General features: G+C 40.0%; 1 protein-coding gene across 1 annotated transcript in view; it reads right to left on the bottom strand.

Moving 5' to 3' along the window:
- Positions 1 to 19,974, bottom strand: part of KIAA0319 (KIAA0319 ortholog) — a 68,038-nt gene extending 48,064 nt beyond the window's left edge. The window contains exons 1-5 of the mRNA XM_060189297.1: positions 19,819 to 19,974; positions 16,592 to 17,343; positions 8,843 to 9,035; positions 6,360 to 6,458; positions 3,273 to 3,370 (exon numbers count right to left, since the gene is read on the bottom strand). Coding sequence (XP_060045280.1) covers positions 3,273 to 3,370; positions 6,360 to 6,458; positions 8,843 to 9,035; positions 16,592 to 17,343; positions 19,819 to 19,873 — 1,197 coding nt within the window. The 5' untranslated portion in view covers positions 19,874 to 19,974. The remainder of the gene's footprint in view (positions 1 to 3,272; positions 3,371 to 6,359; positions 6,459 to 8,842; positions 9,036 to 16,591; positions 17,344 to 19,818) is intronic.
- Positions 19,975 to 21,881: the final 1,907 nt, after the last annotated feature.

Below are 21,881 nucleotides of genomic sequence, written 5' to 3'. Positions count from 1 at the left end.
TGGTTAGTTCTACTCTCCTGATTGGATTCTTTCTTCAATGGGAAGATGCTTTTAAAAGTAGATGCCTGAAGCAATCCAGCTGGAACAGTCAGAAGCACCCTAAATGGAATTTTGAGGAGCTTTTTGGACTAGGACGCCCTCCAGGGACTCATGATACTACATGGTGAGATCTTGATAATCTGGTTCAAGTTGTGTTTCATAAGAGAATGATTTGAATGACTGAATTTTTGTATGACATTGACTTAAAAAAAAATGCTGGACGCAGCCATGATTTCTAGAGACACCCAGAAACAATCCAAAAAATTGTTTTTTCCCTCCTTTGATTTCTTTTTTACGTCTTGGCATAAATCTGAAACGTTTAATCCTGAAATGGTATGAGTTATGGGTGGGGCAGATAGTGTAATGATTATGTTAATTATTCTCATGCCTGAGGCTTTACCGTGGTTCTTCTGTTTACCTTTCCACATATTATTGAGTTTAAACTGTTTAAACAACCTTAAAATCATACTAGAAAGGACTTCCAATTATAATGGAGTGATCAATTATAGTAAACTTCTAATCTGCTACAAGTTTTGTTTGACAAGTAAGTGAATTTCAGCTGTCAAGTCTTCACATGAAAAAACATCTACTCAAATGGAATTCCTGGAAATCCATTTGGATCCTGTTCTCTGACATCGCCCACAAGATAGAATGACTACAACACACCCCTGGAAATCAATGATGTGACCTGGCACAACCTGAAGAAACAGATTCACAGACTCCAAAGCTCACTTTCTATAGAAAAGCTGAATTCCGGTGGCCGACATTCCCCATCGAGACAGACATGCAGCGTTTCATCCCTTGGCATTTTCTTCCATGGCCATCTACTTTGGACTGACACTTCCATCGGACATACTGGTACATGCTGCTGTGTTTCTCAAAGACTAACTTCAGCCAATTGCCTTGAGACTTTATAGGCCATGTTCCCTCGCCTGCAGGCTCTGTCCCCAGAGGCAAAAAACTCCCCCTCATTATTAGGTTATGCCCACAGAGGCAGGAAACACCCTTTGAGGCAAGAGATGCCCCCAGAGGCATGAAGCGCTCCCAGAGGCAAGAAATGCCCTTTTGCCTGCTAGGCTTTGCCCTTTGAGGCAAGAAATGTTCCCCTTGGCATCACACTGGTTATTGCTGTTCGCCTATTTTGTTTTCCATGTCTTATGCCAGTTCTTTTGAAAACGCCTGTACGATATAGGTTTCTGTTCACCCCACAATCCTGATACTATGGCCATTAGTTAAAAAGAAAGGGGGAATTGTTGATATGCTTCTAAAAACCCCTTCTGTTTCATTAGTTTAACCCCCCCTGCTTAACACTATTCTATTTACATAACCACTTCATTCTATTTACATAACCGCTGTTAACAAGCACCCCCCTCCCTCCAGGGCATTGCTGGTTCAGTGGTAGAATTCTTGCCTGCTCTGCCCCCTCTCCTTGTCATACCCTGATTTTCACCGGTCACTTTTCTCTCCACCCTCTCTGCATCACATCCTGTTCCCACCCTACTGGGCTAGTATATTTATAAGGACAAGATTGTTTGTAGTAGTTAGTTTAGCTTAGCTTGGTATAGATTGTGCTGCGTCCTGCATGAATAAAGAGATACTGCGTACAACCCAGCTATGAGTCCCGGGTCATCTGTCTCCTCTCGTGAGGCCAGCCCATCGAAAACAACAGCTCCCCTTTTTTATTGTTGTTATAGTTATTATTGTTGATGTTGTCATAGGACAACATATGTTGGATAGGACAGAGAGAAATGGAGAGAGGAGGGGAAGACAGAGAGGGGGAGAGAAAGATAGACACCTGCAGATCTGCTTAACTGCCTGTGAAGCGACTCCCCTGCAGGTGGGGAGCTGGGAGTTTGAACCGGGGTCTTCATACCAGTCCTGGAATCACACATTTTAACCAAATAAACATCAGCTGTTGGAGGTTGGACACCACAATTAAGAGAAAAAGTGATCAATTGAATATGGGATGATCTCACTCTCAGGCAGAAGTTGAAAAACCAGATCAGAAGAGAAAACACAAGTAGAACCTGAACTGGAATTGGCGTTTGGACCAAAATAAAAGACTCTGGGGTGGGTGGGTGGGTGGGTAGAGAGAATACAGATCCAAGAAGTATGACAGAGGACCTGCTGGGTGTTGTATTGTTATATGGAAAACTGGGAAGTGTTATGCATGTACAAACTTTTGTATTTACTGTTGAATGTAAAACATTAATTCCCCAATAAAGAAATTAAAAGAAAAAAAAAGTGATCATTGACAAGGGGAGGGAGTGGAATTCAAGCTCCTAGTCATTTTGTGTAGTCTCAGGAGATGAAGACAATGAAATCATCTGATGGGGAGCTGATCCTCCCACAGCTGAAGTCAGTTGATTAATCTTTAAGTCAGGAAGAAGGCACATTCCACTTTGTGAAATAGTGAACATCTCAGGGCAATTTTTGACAATCAAGCATTTGAGAACTGGACAAGAAATTATTAGTAACTCTAGCAAAGAAGGCTGGAATGTATTTAACAATGTAGAGAGCAAGTGTTAGAACAGATTGTTAAACTTTGCCACAGAGCCCCGAGTGACCACCCTCTTTTCCCTGAGCTAATATGCTAAGTAACTCACTTTGTAGAAAGTTAGCAAGGGGATGGATGGTAGTGCACCTGGTTAAGCACACACAGTATGAAGCACAAGGAACCCAGTTTGAGCTCCCAGCTCCCCACCTGCAGGGGCGGGGGTCACTTCACAAGCAGTGAAACAGATCTGCAGGTGTCTATCTTTCTCTCCCCGTCTTCCCCTCCTCTCTCAATTTCCCTCTGTCCAATCCAACAACAAGGGAAAAATGGCCACAGAAGCAGTGGATTCGTAGTGCAGGCACTGAGCCCCAATGATAACCCTGGAGGGGAAAAAAAAAAAAAAAACCTTCTTTGCCTATTTATCTGTCTACCTACATAGTTGAAAATTTATTTATTTATATTCTTCTTTTGATCTTAATCATAAGAGAAACTTCTTGGGCTCAACATTCAAGATAGTGTTAGCTAAGTATTACAGTGATTCAGAAGATGGTGCAGTGGATGAAACCCAGGGCTTTCATGTATGAGGTCCTGAGTTCAATCCCTAACATCACATGAGCCAGATTGGTGCTCTGGTTCTCTCCGTCAATAAATAATAAGATAAATCTAAAAAAGTAAAAATAAAATTTAAGAAACTGAATACTATAATATGCTGACAAATAAGTCTCCAGTTACTTACTTGAGAAAGATTAAGAGTTTGCATATGATTTTCTTTTATTTCACCTTGGTATTCTACAGGGCGGCTTATTAAACTCCATTCATAGTTGTAGGTTGTTTCTGAGAGCAAAAAGAGACATTAGAAATTTAAAGTTTAAGAGATGACTATATACAGTGTGGAAAAAGGCAAGATGACTCCCTTAAATTCAGCAGTAGAAATTTCTGCAGAAATACTAGATTCAACTCTGTTTCTTTTTTGTACACAGATAGTCATAGCAGCTTTATTTATGGTAATTACAAACAAGAAATTACTTGAAAGCTCATCAATAGGTAAATCGATTAACACATTATAGTGTGTTTTATATGAAATATATTCAACAGTAAGGAAGAGTCTAAAAAACACTTCGATGTGGGAGTCTGGCGGTAGAGCAGGTGGCACAAAGTGCAAGGATCCTGGTTCAAGCGACTCTACCTGCAGGGGAGTCGCTTCACAAGCAGTGAAGCAGGTCTACAGGTATCTATCTTTCTCTCCCCTCTGTCTTTCCCTCCTTTCTCCATTTCTCTCTGTCCTATCCAACAATAACAACAACAATAATAACTATAACAATAAAACAACAAGGGCAATAAAAGGGAATGAATAAATATTTAAAAAAACAATAAGCCACCTGCCCCATAAGTGTGTACTGTACGATTACATGTTTTATGAAGATCCTAGGACCAGCAAGACAATGCTTGCTGACTATGATGACAGAAGTTAAAAATGGTTATTGAAAAGATGGGATATTGGTGTACTGCACCAAAGTAAAAGACTCTGGGTTCAGGTCCTGGAACATGATGGCAGAGGAGGACCTAGTGAGGGTTGTATTGTTATATGGAAATGTTATACATGTACAAACTATTGTATTTTACTGTTGACTGTAAACCATTAATCCCCCAATAAAGAGATTTTAAGAAAGAAAGAGAGAGAGAGAGAAAGAAAGAAAGAAAGAAAGAAAGAAAGAAAGAAAGGAAGAAAGAATTTGAATGAAAAAGATTATGAAAAGATCCTCCTGAAGTTATGGAACAATTCTTGATCCTGACCAATTATGTCAACCTGAGCATAATAATTGTTTTCTATACATGAGCTGACATAGCAAAACAGACCAAGTGGCTTAGGCAACAGAAATCTATCATCGCAAGTGAACTCAGCTTTGAACTACCATTCAAGAATAATATGATTTCAATATCTTATTTTGTTCATTTAGCTCTGGTTTATGGTGGTGCCAGGCATTAAGCCTAGAATCTCCGGCACAAGTATCTATTGCATAAATCGCCATGATATTTCTCCAGCTCAATTTCAGTATCTTCTTTTTTTTTCTTTTGCTTCCACAGTTATGGCTGGGGCTCACTGCCTGCACTACAAATCCACTGTTCCTATGGCCATTTTTTATTTTATTTTTTGGATAAGACAGAGAGAAATTGAGAGGGGAGGGGAAGACGGAGAGAGAGAGGGAGAGGGAGAGAGAGGAGGGAAGAGGGAGAGAGAGGTAGAGAGGAGGGGGAGAGAGAGACAGAGAGGGGGAGGGGGAGAGGGAGAGGGAGAGAGGGAGAGAGAGAGAGAGAGAGAGAGAAGATAAACACCTGAAGATCTGCTTCACAAGTGGTGAAGTAACACCCTTGCAGGTGGGGAACTGAGGGCTCAAACCGGGATTCTTACATGGTCCTTGCGCTTCAACTATATGCGCTTAACCTGATACGCTACTGCCCGCACCCCCAATATCTTTTTAATGTAAAAAATGTTATAATGTGAATATAAAAAAAATAACAGAAAATATGGAAAGTTAAACACTCACCACTAGCATTTGATGGCTTTCATTTCAGGGTACAATATCTGACTATACATATACATTTTAACATAGTATAATAGGTTGTATTCTTTCCCTTTTAATAAGAGGCAAGCACATTTCAATTCCTGTTATCTTTTGTAGAGGTTTATTTAGGGAGACCAAATTAGATTAAACCCCACTTTCATCTTAAGATGAATCTGTCTCTATCTTGTGACACTTATCTGTTAAAGTATGAGGTACTTGGGCTAGAAGGATTAAAATGTAAATGCAAAATACTATCATCTCAGTTCTTTTTTCAACCCACATGATAGGAGGAAGAAAAAAAAAATGTATGTATTTCTTTATTGGGTAGAGACAGGGAAGGGGGGAAGAGAGCAAAAGAAAGAGAGACACCTGCAGCACTCCTTCACCACTCGAGAAGCTGTCCCCTTGTAGGTGGGGACTGGAGACTTGAACCTGGGTCCTCATACATTGGAACATGTGTGCTCAACCAAATGCACCACTGTCTAGCCCCCCTGGTAGAAAATAATTTTAAAGGAGCTGATTTGAATAAGAAATACCCAAACATCTTAAGAATGAGCATATCTTAAGAAAAAACAAAATTGGGGCCTGGTGGTGGCATACCTGGTTGAGCACACATGCTACATAAGGACCCAGGTCCTAGCCCTCAATCCCCAGCTGCAAGGGGGGAAATTTGCAAGCAGTGAAGCAGAGCTGCAGCTCTCTCTCTCTTTCTCTCTTCCTCTCTATTACCTTTTCCCTCTCAACTTCTCTCTGTCCCTATCTAATAAATAAGTATTTTAAAAATCATTTGACAGGTCCATGTCTGTTGAATAACAAAGCGCATGAGCTAGGGTAAAACACCCTGAGACTCTCATAGCGAGTGCTGTCAACACTGCAGAACTTACAGACAAATTTTTAGGGAACCAAGCACCTCTCCTCCCCTTACACTGCAGTCTTCCTAGCCTCCAGAGATTATCACAGGTCAAAATCTGGTATGTAGAAACCTTTTTTTATGCTAATGTATCATTCTGTTTTATATCATCAGAAATTTATGACTGCCCTTCCTGGCTGATAAGGATCTTACTATATTAACATCTTCTCCTCTTATTACATTTAAAAATCAGTTTAGCAAAAGCTGACCCTTATCATCATCAGTGCCTTGTCATCCACTTTAGAGTCTTAGTGATATAACACAATGCTGTGACTACAAACCAATGTCAATGTTAAGATCACCCCAGCTAACAACCCCTAGTAATCACAAAAGAAAATCAAACTATTACCTGCAGGGGGCGCTGGCACAACAAAAGCAGTCAGTTCAACTTCATTTTCTGGTAAAGTTATTATGAGGTTATCTCCAGCAGACACAGTGAGCTCTTTAACTAAAAATTAGTCCAAAACAGCACATTTTATTATATATTATAATTATGCTGTATTACTTTCCAAAAGTTATTTGTTTGTAGTGTCCATAAAATATTTTCCTACAAAACTGGGAATTGTTATGCATGTACAAACTATTGTATTTACTGTCGAATATAAAACATTAATTCCCCAATAAAGAAGTAAAAAATGTATATTCTCCAAATGAGTTTAATCTTGACTCTTTTTCTTGTGTCCTCTATAAAGCACAAGTAGAATTCACATATTTAAATCCATCTATATGAGTCATCACAGTGAAGAAAATATTTCAGATTGACTAAGAAAGGTGTTGAGTAGTAAGAACTGGATGAAACAGGAGAATGGTACTATGGGTTGGGCCTACTTTATTGTGGTCAGCCTTTCCTGGCTTTTGGGTATGTATGTTTTTCCTCATAAAAAAAATATCAAATGTATTAATAAGGGTTTCAGTATCCTTGGTCACACACTACTCAATCCTTCCTGTAGTAGGCAAACTCATGAATTATTACTAATGGCCTTGTTTTTGGAAACTTTTCAAGAGAAAATCCAGTCAAATTCATTATAAAAAGAGTAGTTAAGCTCAAGCTGTGGGAACATTTGCTCTCATAAAAGCATTTATCCCACTCAAGCAACATTCAGGGTTTGCTCACATTCTATATAGTCAGGATTACATCTCTGTATTCAATTGCTTGACTTGACTGGACATTGGTTTCACTTGTAAATATTGTGATGATATGTCAAGACATCACGCAAAGAAAGGCAAAGAAAAAAAAACTAGCTAAGTGCTCTGTAGAGTCTCAGCTGCTTAGAGGTATTAGAGGGACATGTGGCTCTTCTAAATCCACTATACTCCTCTCAGTCAGTGCTCAGCCCGTCAAATGCCTTAGCTGCAGAGGCTTGGCTGGCTTTTTTTTTTTTTCTTTCTCTCCTCTTCCCCATCATTTTCATTGACTTTGTGCTTAAAGTTAGCTATTGTGAGCCCAGGCCAGACAGTAATCCAAACCTATCATATTACAGCCTCATAATCTTCAGAAATCAGTCCATTTCATTTATTTAAATGTATTCATTGTAACAGACATATGCCAGATTAAAGTGGACCAGAAACCATGTCACAAACTTAAAAAAATAGTAACAATTCACTTAAACTACTATCAGTTCTATGCAATGGATACTAGTAGAAACCATGGATCCTAAAAAAAAAAAAAAAATTAAAAAAAAAAAAAAAAGAAAGAAACCATGGATCCTAATTCCTACCTCTCTGATACAATCAGTCAATTCTGTAGCTTTCTTCTAAGCTTTCAGTTCCTTAAGAGTATGGCATCTCTAAAGTTATACCCCTTCAGGCTTCTCCTCGTTTCACCTCACCACTTTCATGGATGGTCTCATATGCCCCAAATCTTCAACCTTCACCTCAATCCCTTATCTTCAGTCTGATGATCGTACTCCTAATTTTCAGTTCTACATACTTATAATGTTAGAGTCCTTTTCTTCATTCTGACTTCAACCACTCATCAATCTCACATTTTTACCACTCCTTTAATATCTCTTAATATGGCTCCTTTTCTCTCTTCCTATAATCACTAACTAGGCTTTTTAGTAGATCTTCCTACCTCCAATCAACTCTATTATTTTCTTGACATTATACTAATAATTTCAGTTCCCTGCTTAAAATCACTTAAGGATTTTTCTGTATTCATCCAACACAGCACAGAATTTTGTAATAATAGTAGTATTGATCAAAATTTTGCTTTGTTTTGTTTTACACTCCAGATTCATATATTACCATTCCTTCTCTACTCACAATATGAGTTCCAGACACACTAAACGTCACAAGAACTCTTGTACCACTCTCTTGTACAGGTAATGAATAAGAGATGGGAGGAGAACTCTGAACATATTTCTGACACTTGGTCAGTATTCAGAATACATAATTATGTGTGCTGTAGAAATGAGCACAGCAATAAATATGACAATTATGGGTACAAATATATTGCTGCCTAGACCTAAACAACATACCGACCTCATTTTAGCTGGCCAAGGCTATCCCTGCATGATCACCTCTGGACAGGCTTCCTTGGCTCGTCCTTGGCTGTCATTCCAACCCTACCTCTCCTAGTAGGTACTCACTGTATTTCCCACATTGTACCAAAGCCATCCATATACCTGACAATCTCCTCTCCTATACTATAGACTCATTCAAGAAAATAAAATACAATAAGTCTCTATTCATCTTTTCATTCCTAATACATGGCCCCTAATAAATATTCAGAAGTGCACCTGGGGAGAAAGAGCAAGCCTTAATAGTTCCCAAATTATATTCTACAGCATATTCTCAATAACTTTTTTCTATTGAATTTTTATAGGTTACCTGTCTTAGGATCAATAGTGGGAGATGTGGGTTCCTCAGATGCGGTAGATTCAATGGGATGGATGCTTGTGGGAAGAGCTGGGGTGCTGGGCTCTGTTCTCCCTGGGGGAAATGAAAGAACTGGGATTGTCCCCAAAGTGGCTGTACTGGAATCCAGGCTGGATGGAAGAGGATCATGGGAAGGCATTAGAACCTAGAAGATCAATTGCAAGAATAAAATGTTATGAAAGGAAGAAAATGGGTGAATTCTTCAACCATTAAAAAGCACTTGAAATACTTTGTATAGTAGCACCAAACTCTAGAATTCTAGACTTCAAAGTCTAGACATTCAAATATTCTCTTTGCTATTAATTAAATAAAGCAATCATGGGTTAGACAGTTATTACAGGCAAATATACATATACATAACCACTCAAAATGAGTGAGAAAGTAATTATAGTAGCCCTTGAACTAATCAGTAGGCAATAGAAGGAAATCAGATAATTGAACAGTAAATGAACTTTAGTTATACCATCCAAGCTACTACCAGCATATCTAAACTATAACTTGAATTTACAGCTAGATAGTATCAACCTGAAAACTCAGGAGACAATTAAAAAGTCAAAGCACAGAATAGGGAGCCAGCAAAATGATTATACAAATGACTCTCATGCCTGAGGCTCTGTGTTCCCAGATTCAATCCCCAGACCACCAGAAGTCAGATCTGAGCAGTGCTCTGGTATAAATAAATAAATAAATAAATAAATAAATAGTCAAAACCTGCTTATTTGGCATTCATGAATTGCAATTTGGGGCATGACAAAAATTTCTATACAAAACCTAAAATATCCCCATACACACTGCAGGACAAAGTCAGAGGTTTTTTTTTTTTCCATAGTAAAGAGAAAGTAAAGTTAGATGAAAAAAAACATATATATTAAAAAGTGTGGACAAGTTCAAACTATTCTTAGCTATAGGTCATCGAAGACGGAGTCTCTAGAAAGAATAAAAATTAAATTGGGCTTATTCTGTCCTTCAACTAAAAGTTCATAGTTTCAGTGGGATGGATGCTAGTGAGAAGAGCTGGGGTAGTTAGCAGGACTATCAAATGGCCTCACAAGCAATTGCTTGCTTAATGGTTCCTTCCAACAATTGCTTTGGCCCAGTTTCTCTGTAATGATTTACTGCCTCCCTTTTTAAAACAGCTTCAAAGTTGTCAACTTATCATGATTTAAAGCATTTTAAAGAAATATTATGTATGAAGGAAAGGCTGAGAGATAGTTTGCCTGGTAAGCATACATGCTATCCCATACAAAAGACACCAGATCTGAGCACCACATGGAAGCAGCATGTATGACCCATGGGAGCTCTATGAATGGTGCAGCAGTGCTTTGATATCACTATTCTCCACCCCCTCGACTCTCCCCACCCCCCCACCCCCCTCTCTCTCCCTTCTGCCCTCCCTCCCTTCTTCCCTCCTTGCCAAGAGAAAATTGGTCCTGGGAGGCTACATAACAGTATCATGTGTAAGCCCACCCCAATGCTACAATTTTAAAAGAAGGGGCATCATTAAATGATATAAGATGCTCTTCTGAACCTCATCTCTCAGTGAGTGTGTGGGGTCAGGTAAGTAAAACTAAAGTTAAGCAGATAGGAAACCAAAAGGGGAAGTGTTCAGTAAGAAGCCACAAGAAAAAGGACTGAGTCAAGGACTGGGGAGGGAAATCAGTCTCAGAGAACCAAACTGTATGTCTGAGGGTTCAGACATCACAGATTCGATCCTCAGCACCATAATTTTGAGAGTTGGCAATGTGAGATTCTTAATATTCTTCTCTGTGTGTGTGTGTGTGTCTCTCTCTCTTTCTCTCTCCCTTCTCCTTCCTCTCACTCTGTCTCTTACAAATAAATAAGTACATCTTTAAAGAAAGAAAGAAGGAAGGAGGGAGGGAGTCGGGTGGTAGCGCCAAGGGTTAAGGGCACTTGGCATAAAGTGCAAGGACCTGTGTAAGGATCCCAGTTGGAGCCCCCGGCTCTGCCATCTGCAGGGGAGTCGCTTCACATGCAGTGGAGCAGGTCTGTAAGTGTCTATCTCTCTCTCCCCCTCTCTGTCTTCCCCCCCCTCCATTTCTCTCTGTCCTATCCAACAATGATGACAACAATAAAAAAAAAAAAGGCAACGGAAGGAAAGAAGAAAGGAAGGAAGGAAGAAAGAAAAAAGAAAGAAAGAAAGAAAGAAAGAAGAAAGCTAACTCAAATGCAAACTAGAAAGTAGGTCATTAGCACTCATTGAAAGCAGTTACTCTTGTCTATAGTTAAGAAAAGTGAGAATGTGGCTAGTATTTTCTTGACTAGAGATGGACCATTGATATCACAACTGACATCACTAACTACCCATTGGGTTTCTGGTATTTTCTGGACAACTAATAGATGAAATGGATTTACCAAAGATGATTACAAAGACCTCTCCAGGATGTCCAGAACAGGTTTTCCTAAGTCAAGTCACTTTAGAATATGATTTATTTCAAACTAAGGTCAACTGAGGTTCTATAGGGTTTGAGAAACATTGACCACTAAGTTGACGACCTAGTAGAATAGAAATTGGGGATATTATTTAGAATTAAGATTTTTTACAAAAAAAAAAATCTATAATAGAAACCCATTTATATGGCAGGGAAAGCATGTGATACTGTAATCCTGAGGATCTGGCCTTCATCATAAGTCACCATCCCCTTATTATGTGACTCTCTTATTTTTCTTTCAAGACTCAGGCTTCCATTCCATTCCTTAGTTCAGAATAAACATCCTAATTATTCTCCTCCATTTATTTCAGAAGCTACATTCATTTGTATTCTTCATATATATGTAGTTAAATTGGTTCTCCCCCCCCCAGCAATACATGTGTTGATAACTTGTTGCTCAATCAATCATATAAAAACACAGAGGGTGGAGGGTAGACAGCATAATGGTTATGCAAACAGACTTTCTATGTCTGAAGCTCCAAAGTTCCAGGTTCAGTCTCCCACACCACCATAAGCCAGAGCTGAACAGTGGTCTGGTAAAAAAAAACAAAACAAAACAAACAAACAAAAAAAAAACAGAGGCATAGAAGGAAGTCTCTTCACCTCAGAAACAAAGACAACAAGTAAGTGAAACATTATATTTAAAATATATTGATCCATACTCCCAGCCCATTTTTATCTTTACCTAGTGGGGCAGATCAACCTGCCACCGACCATGTTCAGTGGAAAAGCAATTACAGAAGCCAGACCTTCCACCTTCTGCACCCCATAATGATCCTAGATCCATGCGCCCAGAGAGATAAAGAATAAGAAAGTTTCCAGTAGAGAAGATGGAATACAGAACTCTGGTGGTGGGAAATGTGTGAAATTTAACCCCCCCCTTACACTATGGTTTTGTTGATATTTTCTATTATTTATTTTATAAATAATTAAAAATAAAATTCAATGATATATATATATATATATATATCAGAGTCAGAGAAAGCATAATTTAAAAAAGCTTAAGTATAACTTTAAAAGTTAAAGATAACTTTAAGATACTTAATTTTTGGGAGTCAGGTGGTAACGCAGTGGGTTAAGTGCATGTGGCATAAAGTGCAAGGACTGGCGTAAGGATCCCAGTTCGAACCCCTGGCTCCCCACCTACAAGGGAGTCGCTTCACATGTGGTGAAGCAGGTCTGCAGGTGTCTACCTTTCTCTCCCTCTCTGTCTTCCCCTCCTCTCTCCATTTCTCTCTGTTCTATCCAACAATGATGACATCAATAACAACAATAACTACTACAGCAATTAAAAAAAAACAAGGACAACAAAAGGGAAAGTAAATAAATATTTTTAAAAAGATACTTAGTTTCCCTGAGGTTTCAGGCATCTGGATATGTAAAATCAGTGACAATACATGACACTGTTCATTGTCTCAGTGCTAAATGAGAATAGAATGAAATTCAAGATCACTGCCAGCCAGAGTTGCAGAATAGGTGCTCACATCATGTTTAAATGTGGTCTGCAAATTCCATGGGATGAACAGGATACATTTTGTTTTATGACACCTTACAGAAGTAATGCCAAGTTAAAAATAAAGAGTGAAGTATATAGTTTCTATGGAAAGCAGTGTGAAGGTTCCTCCAAAAATTAAAAGTAGAACTACCATATGATTCAGCAATTCTCTCCTAGGTATCTATCTAAAGGGTACAAAAACTCTTATCCAACAAGATGTATGCACAGCTATATTCACTTAAAATAGACAATATATGGAAACAATACATGTATCCAATGACAGATAAGTATTTTAAGAAGTTGAGGGATGAGACAGTGGCACACCTGGTTAAGCACACACATTACAATGCACAAGGACCCAGGTTCAAGCCCCTGGTCCCCACATGCAGGGGGAAAGTTTCACGAGTGGTGAAGCAGGGCTGCAGATGTCTCTCTGTCTCTCTCCCTTTCTATCCCACCCTCCCATCTCTATTTCTGTCTCTATTCAATAATAAATAAATAAAAGTTTAAAAAGAAATACATAAAAAATCTTTAAAAAAAGAAGTTGAAGCATGCATTATACATAATGGAATACTATACTGTCAAGAGAACATACAAAATAACACATTTTACTATAACATAGATAGAACTGAAAGGGATCATGCCAAACAAAAGAATACAGAAGAATAAATATTGAATATATATACAATAAAAAAAATTCAAAAGTAAAGTCAAATGAAAATAAGCTCTTGAACTCTGACCACAAGACTGCAGTTTTGTCATTAATACTTGAACTTTATTCCTGTTCTTGGTATGTTAGCTCTCCCTTTCTGTTTTCACTTGGAATTTTCATAGAAAACTCTGTAAAGCTTTTATATTCTCTCCTTTTGGTTAAAAGTTGACATCCCAGAAATCATTTTAAAATCTGGGGATAGTTTAGAAAATAACTCAGGTGGGAGGGGACCTGCCTGAGGCTCCTGATTTGATCCCTGGATCACTTGTGCTAAAGTGGAATATCAGTATCTCTCTCATATGAAACTTTCTCTTTCTCTTTCTCTCTCATATGAAATTTTTACAAATGGTACTGGGAAACCATTAGCGATCTTACCTGTCTAATATAAACTGGGCCAAAGACCTATGGAGTGAGCCAAAATAAAATGGTCTAGGAAACACAGTAAAGAAAAACAGTCATCCAAATTTGGGTAACATCAGAAATGAAGTAGGGAAACATCAGGTACATTAGGACCACCTCAGACATACCCAAAAAAGTCCAACTGTGAGGAGAAAACTCCCATCAAACACTACCCAGGACTGAAGTATAACTAATTATACCACAGAACTACATCTTCAACAGTCAGAACTTAACTGAACTGAAAGTCAGATTTGCATAGTGGACCTGAGAGCCTTTCTTTGTAATTTCTAAGAAATCCTTACTCTGGGAAAGAAGCCACTGCTTACCTTCAGACTGCTGTACAAAAATTCTAAACACCTTTCCCTTATTCTAGATGACCAGGTTTAAGCCTTTTAATTAACAAAACCATCAAGCCACTAGTCAGAGAATAGAAACAGTCAGTTCCTTTTTCATATAGTCAGTAACCAACGAGATGTAACTAAAGAATAGCTTAGGTTGGTTAACACTAATCAATTCGTGTGTGTGTGTGTGTGTGTGTGTGTGTGTGTGTGTGTGTGTGACAAGACAGAGACACGAAAGCATTGCTCCATCACTTATTGAGCTCATTTGTCTCTTTTCTTTATGCCCTAAATGTGGTGCTGGCTATCAAACCCATGCATAAAAGAAAGGCATAAACTCTACTACCCACTAGCCACTGCCTAACATTCCCCCCAACCATGGCCCTCAAACCACCAGGCTAGATCACAACTACACCGGTCACAGCAAGCAGTCATGCAGTCCACCACATGATCCTGGTAGTTTCCAAATTAGTGAGATGATTGCACCGGAGTACATCCTCCTGCCACTGCACTGCATACAAGCACAACCTGCAAACATGCTCAGCTCTGGCTAATGGTAGTGCAGGGCACTAGACCTGAGACCTCAGAGCCTCAGGCATGAGAATATTTTTGCATAATCATTATGCAATCTTCCCCTCTTCATCAACTCTTTTCTTTAGTCTCTTACCTCACCTACTTCTTACTCCATAAATGCTCTCAACTTTCTCCTTCCTGGGTGTACTTCTAAGTTTTCTACCTATGTACCCCAAATCATAATTCTTTAATCCCAAGTTTGTTTTTCCTTTTTAGATGCCCCTTGAATTTTCAGGTTGACATTAGTATCTTTCTTCTATCCAACTGATGTATTTCACTGCAGGTCATCCTGGGGCCTCCGCCTCCCTGGCCACTGGTGTCAGAGTCTGGGGTGGCCCCTGAGAGTCCTAGGGGGGCCCTGGTGATGAGGGTGACGTGTGTAGAGAGGAAGGAAGCACACAACCAGCTCTGGGAGAAGCCTCATGGACAACTTATTTATTGGGGGACACAAGCAGACAGATATACCCAAGGTTCAGAGAGAAGGTTGAGGTAATCATTAAACCATACACACAATGCAGAGTTAAATCTTGCTCGTTCAGGTGTTTGGTCTTAGCTGGGAAGTTACCATACAGGATCTCGTCATGAGCTCACAATGCCTAGGTAGGCCTTTTTTCTCTAAGGGTGGATTATAAGCACCTCCGGGGGTGGGGGGCGGGGGGAAGAAGGGAAGAAAGGGGCAGTAGAACAAAGCCAGGATATTTGCAGTGGGTTACTTGCTGGCCATACACAGTAATTCATGGTCTAGTTCAAAGGGAATGGGGGAACATGTACAGGAAGGTACCCCATCCAGAAAAGCCCATCCATCACAAGTTCATAAGGTCAGGAGTACCAGTCTACTACACCCCCCAGAAAAGTGGGGGGACTCAAGGTCAACCGCTCAGACTCTCATTGAAATAATGGCTTGGACTTCCCAGACAGTGGGCCCTTTCCCCACATTTCACCATTAGGTTTCTAGCAATATATTCAGTTTCTAGCAATTTATATACCTGCTGCATCTTAAGAACATACTGTGATGGATTTTCAAAGCCTGTGAGTATGTGTGTTATGTATATAGACTGGTTCATGGGACTTATTTATTTATTGACTCCAGGATTATTGCTGGGGCTCAGTGCCTGCACTACGAACCCACTGCTCCTAGAGGGTATTTTTCCCCTTTTTGTTGCCCCTGTTTATCATTGTTATTATTATTGTTGTTGTTGTCATATTGTTGGATAGGACAGAAAGAAATCAAAATAGAACAGGAAGACAGAGAGGGGAAAGAAAGATTCCTGCAGACCTGCTTTACTGCTTGTGAAGCAACCCTTCTGCAGGTGGGGAGGTGGGGGCTCGAACTGGGATCTTTATACCAGTCCTTGCATTTTGCACCATGTGCACTTAACCCACTGCACTACTGCCCGGCCCCTGATTCATAAAACTTCTATGAAATAACTATTTACCTGAGATACTGGTAGAAAAGCATCTCTAGAGAGAAGTGCTAACTCATCATTAGGAGACTAACTTGTAAAACCAAAGGAACTCTTTGTTCTTTTAAAACAGTCTGGTTACGAGAGCACAGCAGAGGGACAAGATGTTTTGTTTCCTGGAAGGTGCAGAGAGTCATATTTCTTGCTGACACCTGAAACAGGTGACCGTAAGAGGACCCTGCTTGTGTTCTCACAGTTGGATGTGTGCTTGGCTCTGTAAACTCAGCCCTTCCATCTCCTCCCAAATCCAGCACATGCCAGTTGCACCTACCTCTTTTTGAGAACTGTTGTTGGATTTTCCCTGGAGCTGAAAACTCTCTGTCTCCAGGATTTCTCCAGCAGATGGAGTCCCCAAAGGAAGCAACAGTCTTCTGTCTGGAGAGTATTTTGAGGGTGGTGTCTCCACAGATTCATTTAGTTCATGGTGCTCTGAGTCCAGATATTGGGGCTCAAGGTCTTCCTGCTGTTTCCCCTCAGATGGATCGGTATCTTCTATAGCAGATGAGTTGATACCTCCATCACTACCAGCTGGTAAACCCCAATCCGTATACTCCGCACCACCTCTGCGCTCCTGTTTGCTGATGGGTTGGAGGAGGTCCTGTTCCTGATAATCATCCAAGTACTCAGACATCTCCTCCAAGCCTTGATCTTTACCAAGAAAAGGCAAGTCTTTTCTAATGTATTCAGGTGAGTCCCCCCAGATGTCTGCCGGGGAGCCTCTGTTCAGCATTCCATAGTTCAGCATCTGCATTGGCCTCTGGATAGGCCTGAGCACAAAGGTGAGGTGAGATTCAATAGGACTCATCTTGGGCTGACAACTGTCTTTATGCAGACAGCTCACCAGATAGCAGCGGCCCTCAAACCACCAGGCAAGATCACAACTAGACAAGTCACAGCAAGCAGTCGTGCAGTCCACCACAGTGGTGGCTTGAGATACTTGCATGATCTTGGTCGTTTCCAAATTAGGTGAGATGACTGCATTGGAGTACATCCTCCTGTCACTGCACTGCATACAAGCACAACCTGCAAACATGGCAGTCTCCAATGAGAAAGATACATCATACCAGCAAGCAAATAAATAATCCACATTTCCTATAGGGAGGGTACTGCATTATCCTACAATCCATTCATCGAAATAGCCAAGCAAATATTTATCCATACAACCAAATACTTATCCATTCAACCAACCCAGATACCTCTACCTGTTCAATGTTATAACCTTCCATTCTGTCTTCATACATTGCTCCATTTAGTCAACAGAAGCATTCATTTTCACATGAGTGTTTTTTATTGTTTAATATGCATTTATTGAATGTGAGAATGTGTGAGAAACCACTGTACCATGTGATCATATGTGTGGGCCCTCACACATGTAAGAAATGGGTTCCATCTTCTGAACCACTTCCCCAATCACCTGCTATTATATATTATGTATAGCATTTTGCTCTTCACTCAAAATTCAGTTACTAAGGTTTACTTTATGAATATTGTATCACAGTTCTGCTCAATGGTAGTTTTTATTCTCACAATTTATTCTGATGATGGATCATTTTGCAAGGAATGGTCAAAGGAGAAGAAATTTTCTTCTCAATTCAAGCTCATAACCTACTAGCTTTAATCAGATTTGAAATGAACGATAAGGGTTGGAGAGTGTTGGCCGTTATGGAATAGCTGTCTTAAATGCATGAAGCCCAGGGTTCAACTGCTGGCACCACATCAGAGCAACAAAAATACAAAAATTGGAAAATTTCTATTTATATGTTTGTCTATTTATTTACTTATTGGTAAAAACAGAGAGAAGTTGAGAGGTATGGGGGAGACAGAGAGGGAGAGAGACAGAAAGACACATGCAGCCCTGCTTCACTACTTGCAAAGCTTTCCTCCTGCAGGTGGAGACCAAGGGGCTTGAACCTGGGTCCTTGTGTACTGTAGCGTGAGTTTAACCAGGTGCACCACCACCTGGCACCCAGCACTTCTATAGGTGGTGAAACAGTACTTAGTTTTCTCTCTCCACTATTTCCACTGTCAACAGGCACCCACAGCAGGTAGCAGAATGGTGCTATATACATGTAATCTACAGTATGCCACAGACTGTCACTAGCCTGGACAGGAAATGAGGCTTTCAGAAACTTCCATAGCAATTTGTCATGGCCTGAAATTCAAGTAAAAGCATTGCTTTTCTTGTATTCTTTTTTTTTTTGTCTCTTTACAAGAGTATCTGTCTGCAAGAGAGTAGAAATAAAAATAGTGGTCTGGGTGGTGGCGCAGTGGATAAAGCATTGGATTCTCAATCATGAGTTCAATCCAGCAGCATATGTACCAGAGTGATGTCTGGTTCTTTCTTTTTTTAAAAAAAAATATTTATTTAATTTATTTATTCCCTTTTGTTGCCCTTGTTGTTTTATTGTTATAGTTATTATTGTTGTTGTTGTTGTTGGATAGGACAGAGAGAAATGGAGAGAGGAGGGGAAGACAGAGAGGAGGAGAGAAAGATAGACACCTGCAGGCCTGCTTCACCGCCTGTGAAGCGACTCCCCTGCAGGTGGGGAGCCGGGGTTCGAACCGGGATCCTTATGTTGGTCCTTGTGCTTTGCACCACCTGCGCTTAACCCGCTGTGCTACAGCCCGACTCCCTGGTTCTTTCTTTTTAATCTTTCTCATGAAAAAATAAATTCTGAAACAAGTAAATAAATCGATTCTTCACCACATAATTTGAATGGCACTGTTAGAGTTCTGCTATAGAACTCAGAATTGCAAAAAAAAAAAAAAAAATGTCCAATGACAGCTCATTACTAATAATTCTTTTAATAACTGTTATCTTTTTTTTGTAGTGGTAACTTCTAAGAGAGTTAAGAGAAATAGTTACATACAGTACTAGAGTCATCTTTAGTTAGTTACCACCACACTTTCACAAACTGAATACAAAATTTCCCCAATTACATTTCTCCTCACATCTCCTAGAGAGTTCCAAGGGACCTGGTTGGCATGGCCATAGCACGAATCACCTAAAGTAATGTGCACCAATGATTCCATGTCAGGGATGTATCTATTTATGCAGACAGATGAAGATTTCAAACAAAGGATAAAGATTTCAAACAAAGGATAATTTGAATATTTGCTTTTCAGAAAGATCTACTCTGCAAATCCTTTAAAACCATAAAAATTGAGTTTTTGTATAGAGAAACACATAGATGTAATATGATTTTCATATCTCCCCAAAATAGCCACAATAGTTTTAAAAAAAATAAATTCAAGTTTCCAGAAATCTGTTCAGTTGCAAGTTATATCTTTCATATGTAAAATAACTCAGAAAAAAAATTCAATCTCCTGTTTACTGAAAACCACTTAGATGTGAGGTATGCTTTTCGTATGTAAAATAACTGTTAGTAAGTATACACCTGGCCAGCACCTTCCTCTCCACAGGTTGATCAGAAATGTTTAAGCCAAAGACATGAAGGTCAAGGGTGACAATGGAGTCTCCAGGGAGACAGTCATCACCTGCAATGATCACCAGCAGCAGCAATGAAGACAGTGCACCTGTCAGGGATGCCATTCAGCCTCCCACAGAGGACAGACGGGTTTCTGCAATGATCCTGGCAAGTCTTTGATGTAGGCTTCCTTTGATGTTTCTTAGGAGCCAGATTTGGCCTCAAGATCTTCAAAGAAAAACAGAAAGGGGACAAGAAGAAGAAAACTGTAGGTAAATGCAGAAACATAGTTATTTCTATTGTTCATTCATATCAAAAGGAAATCTGCCCTGTTAATACCACAAGACAATAGTTCAAACAGCAAGTACAGTTCTTGCAAAGAGGCAAAGGTTTTCATGATTTTGCCATTACAAGGTCAAACCTATAAATGAGAGGAGTTGTAACAGAGCAAAATCTACAACCCCGAAACATGTCTTTGGCAAAAAGTTAATATGAAATTTATTTTATTATTTTATTTACATGTTATGTTTTTATACTTTAGTAAGGAAAGACATGTTCAATAAAAGGATATCTTCTTCCTTTTTTCCTCTGTTTACTTTGATTGCCACCAGGGTTATTGTAATAAAAAATTCCATATTAATAGCTCAAAAGTAACTAAAGAATGAGATCTGAGGCTGCATGGAGGGCAGGGAGCTACGTTTATTTTACATTAACAGATTATAGGCCGATTCCTACCAGACCTGCATGCACTTGTACCGCAGTACCCAGCATTTATCAGTTTCAAACTAGGCACGGCACAAGCTGATTGGTTATGAGCAGAGTTCATGAAGGTGCTGACAATAAAGGTGAGAGCAAGTTGGCTACAATCAGAGCCCATGACTCGAGATACTGGAATATGGAAGTAGGCACCTACCAGCAGACTATGGATTTTTCATTTCATTATCACTGGGGCTGGATGCCTGCACTATATATCTACTACTCTTGGAGGTAATTTTTTTTTTTTTTTGCTTTATTTGATGGGGCAGAGAGAAATTAAGAAGGGTAAGAGTAACAGAGAGGGAGCAGGAAAGAGAAACACCTGCAGCACTGCTTCACTGTTCATGGAACTTGTCCCTTGCATGTGAAGGGGGGGGTAGGGGCTTAAACCTGGGTTGGGGCACATAATATGTGTTCTCAGCCAGGCAGCCCTGTAAGGATATCTTCTAAGGAAGGGCAACCTTTTTAACTTCTCCCCAAAGTCCACTGTACTAACAAAGCTACTGGGAAATTGTGATGATGCAGTCACAGCCGCCATGTTGTCCCCTCAGGGCATTGTCAATTCCCCTTGATAGTTGGAGTGCTTTGGTTACTCCTCCCCCTTCCCATTATCCTATCCCCAAGTGCCTTGTTTCCTAGCCAATCATGTCCTGACTTTCTCCCATAAAAGCCTTCTTCTTCTGCCCCTCGCTCTCTCTTGCCAGCTTTTCACTTCGGTGAACAGAAGGGTGCGGTGCGGTGCGTAGCGGGAGGCAGCCATTTTGGCTAGCTCCATGTGGCCTGAACCACTGTGCTCTCACCCAACTCTGAGGTGTCCTCACGAATAAAGAATTGTGTTCCCTCTCTGCTCCAGATCTCCTCTCTCTCTCCTCCGCATCGCAGCCTGACACAAAGCTACTTAAAGAGGATGGCTGGGTGAGTCCCAGAAACTGGGGCAGTGGGAGAAGTTGCAGTAGCCAGGCTATACAGCTAGGAGGCCGAAGGCAGGAGAGATCCAGTGAGGTGGTAGCCAAGGAGGAGGCCAAGAGGAGATATGCCAGGTGGTTAATACTCCTGCAAAAGTATAAAAAACAAAGCCAAATAAAGTGGTAGATAAAGATAGATCTTGAAAACAAAAATGTACCAGCAAAAGGAAAAAGGGAGCAGAGGACAAGCAAGCCAACGTAACTAACCAAGAAACTAAAGACTTACCCTGTTCCTCATCTGTGGTGTAGGGGTGAAGGGGTTGCTATCACATAGCATGTCTTACCAGTAGGACCTATTTCTCTTCTTGTACAATTCAAAAGAATCGGGGGCCAGTGGTGACATACCCAGATAAGTGCATATACTACAATTCAGAGGAACAGGGGGCAGGTCTGTGGTGCACCCAGTTAAGTG

The sequence above is a fragment of the Erinaceus europaeus genome, chromosome 4 (genome assembly GCF_950295315.1).
Source record: "Erinaceus europaeus chromosome 4, mEriEur2.1, whole genome shotgun sequence".
Classification (NCBI taxonomy): Eukaryota; Metazoa; Chordata; class Mammalia; order Eulipotyphla; family Erinaceidae; genus Erinaceus; species Erinaceus europaeus.
Note: the sequence above shows the minus strand (reverse complement) of the source record. Positions and strands in the feature narration are given on the sequence as shown.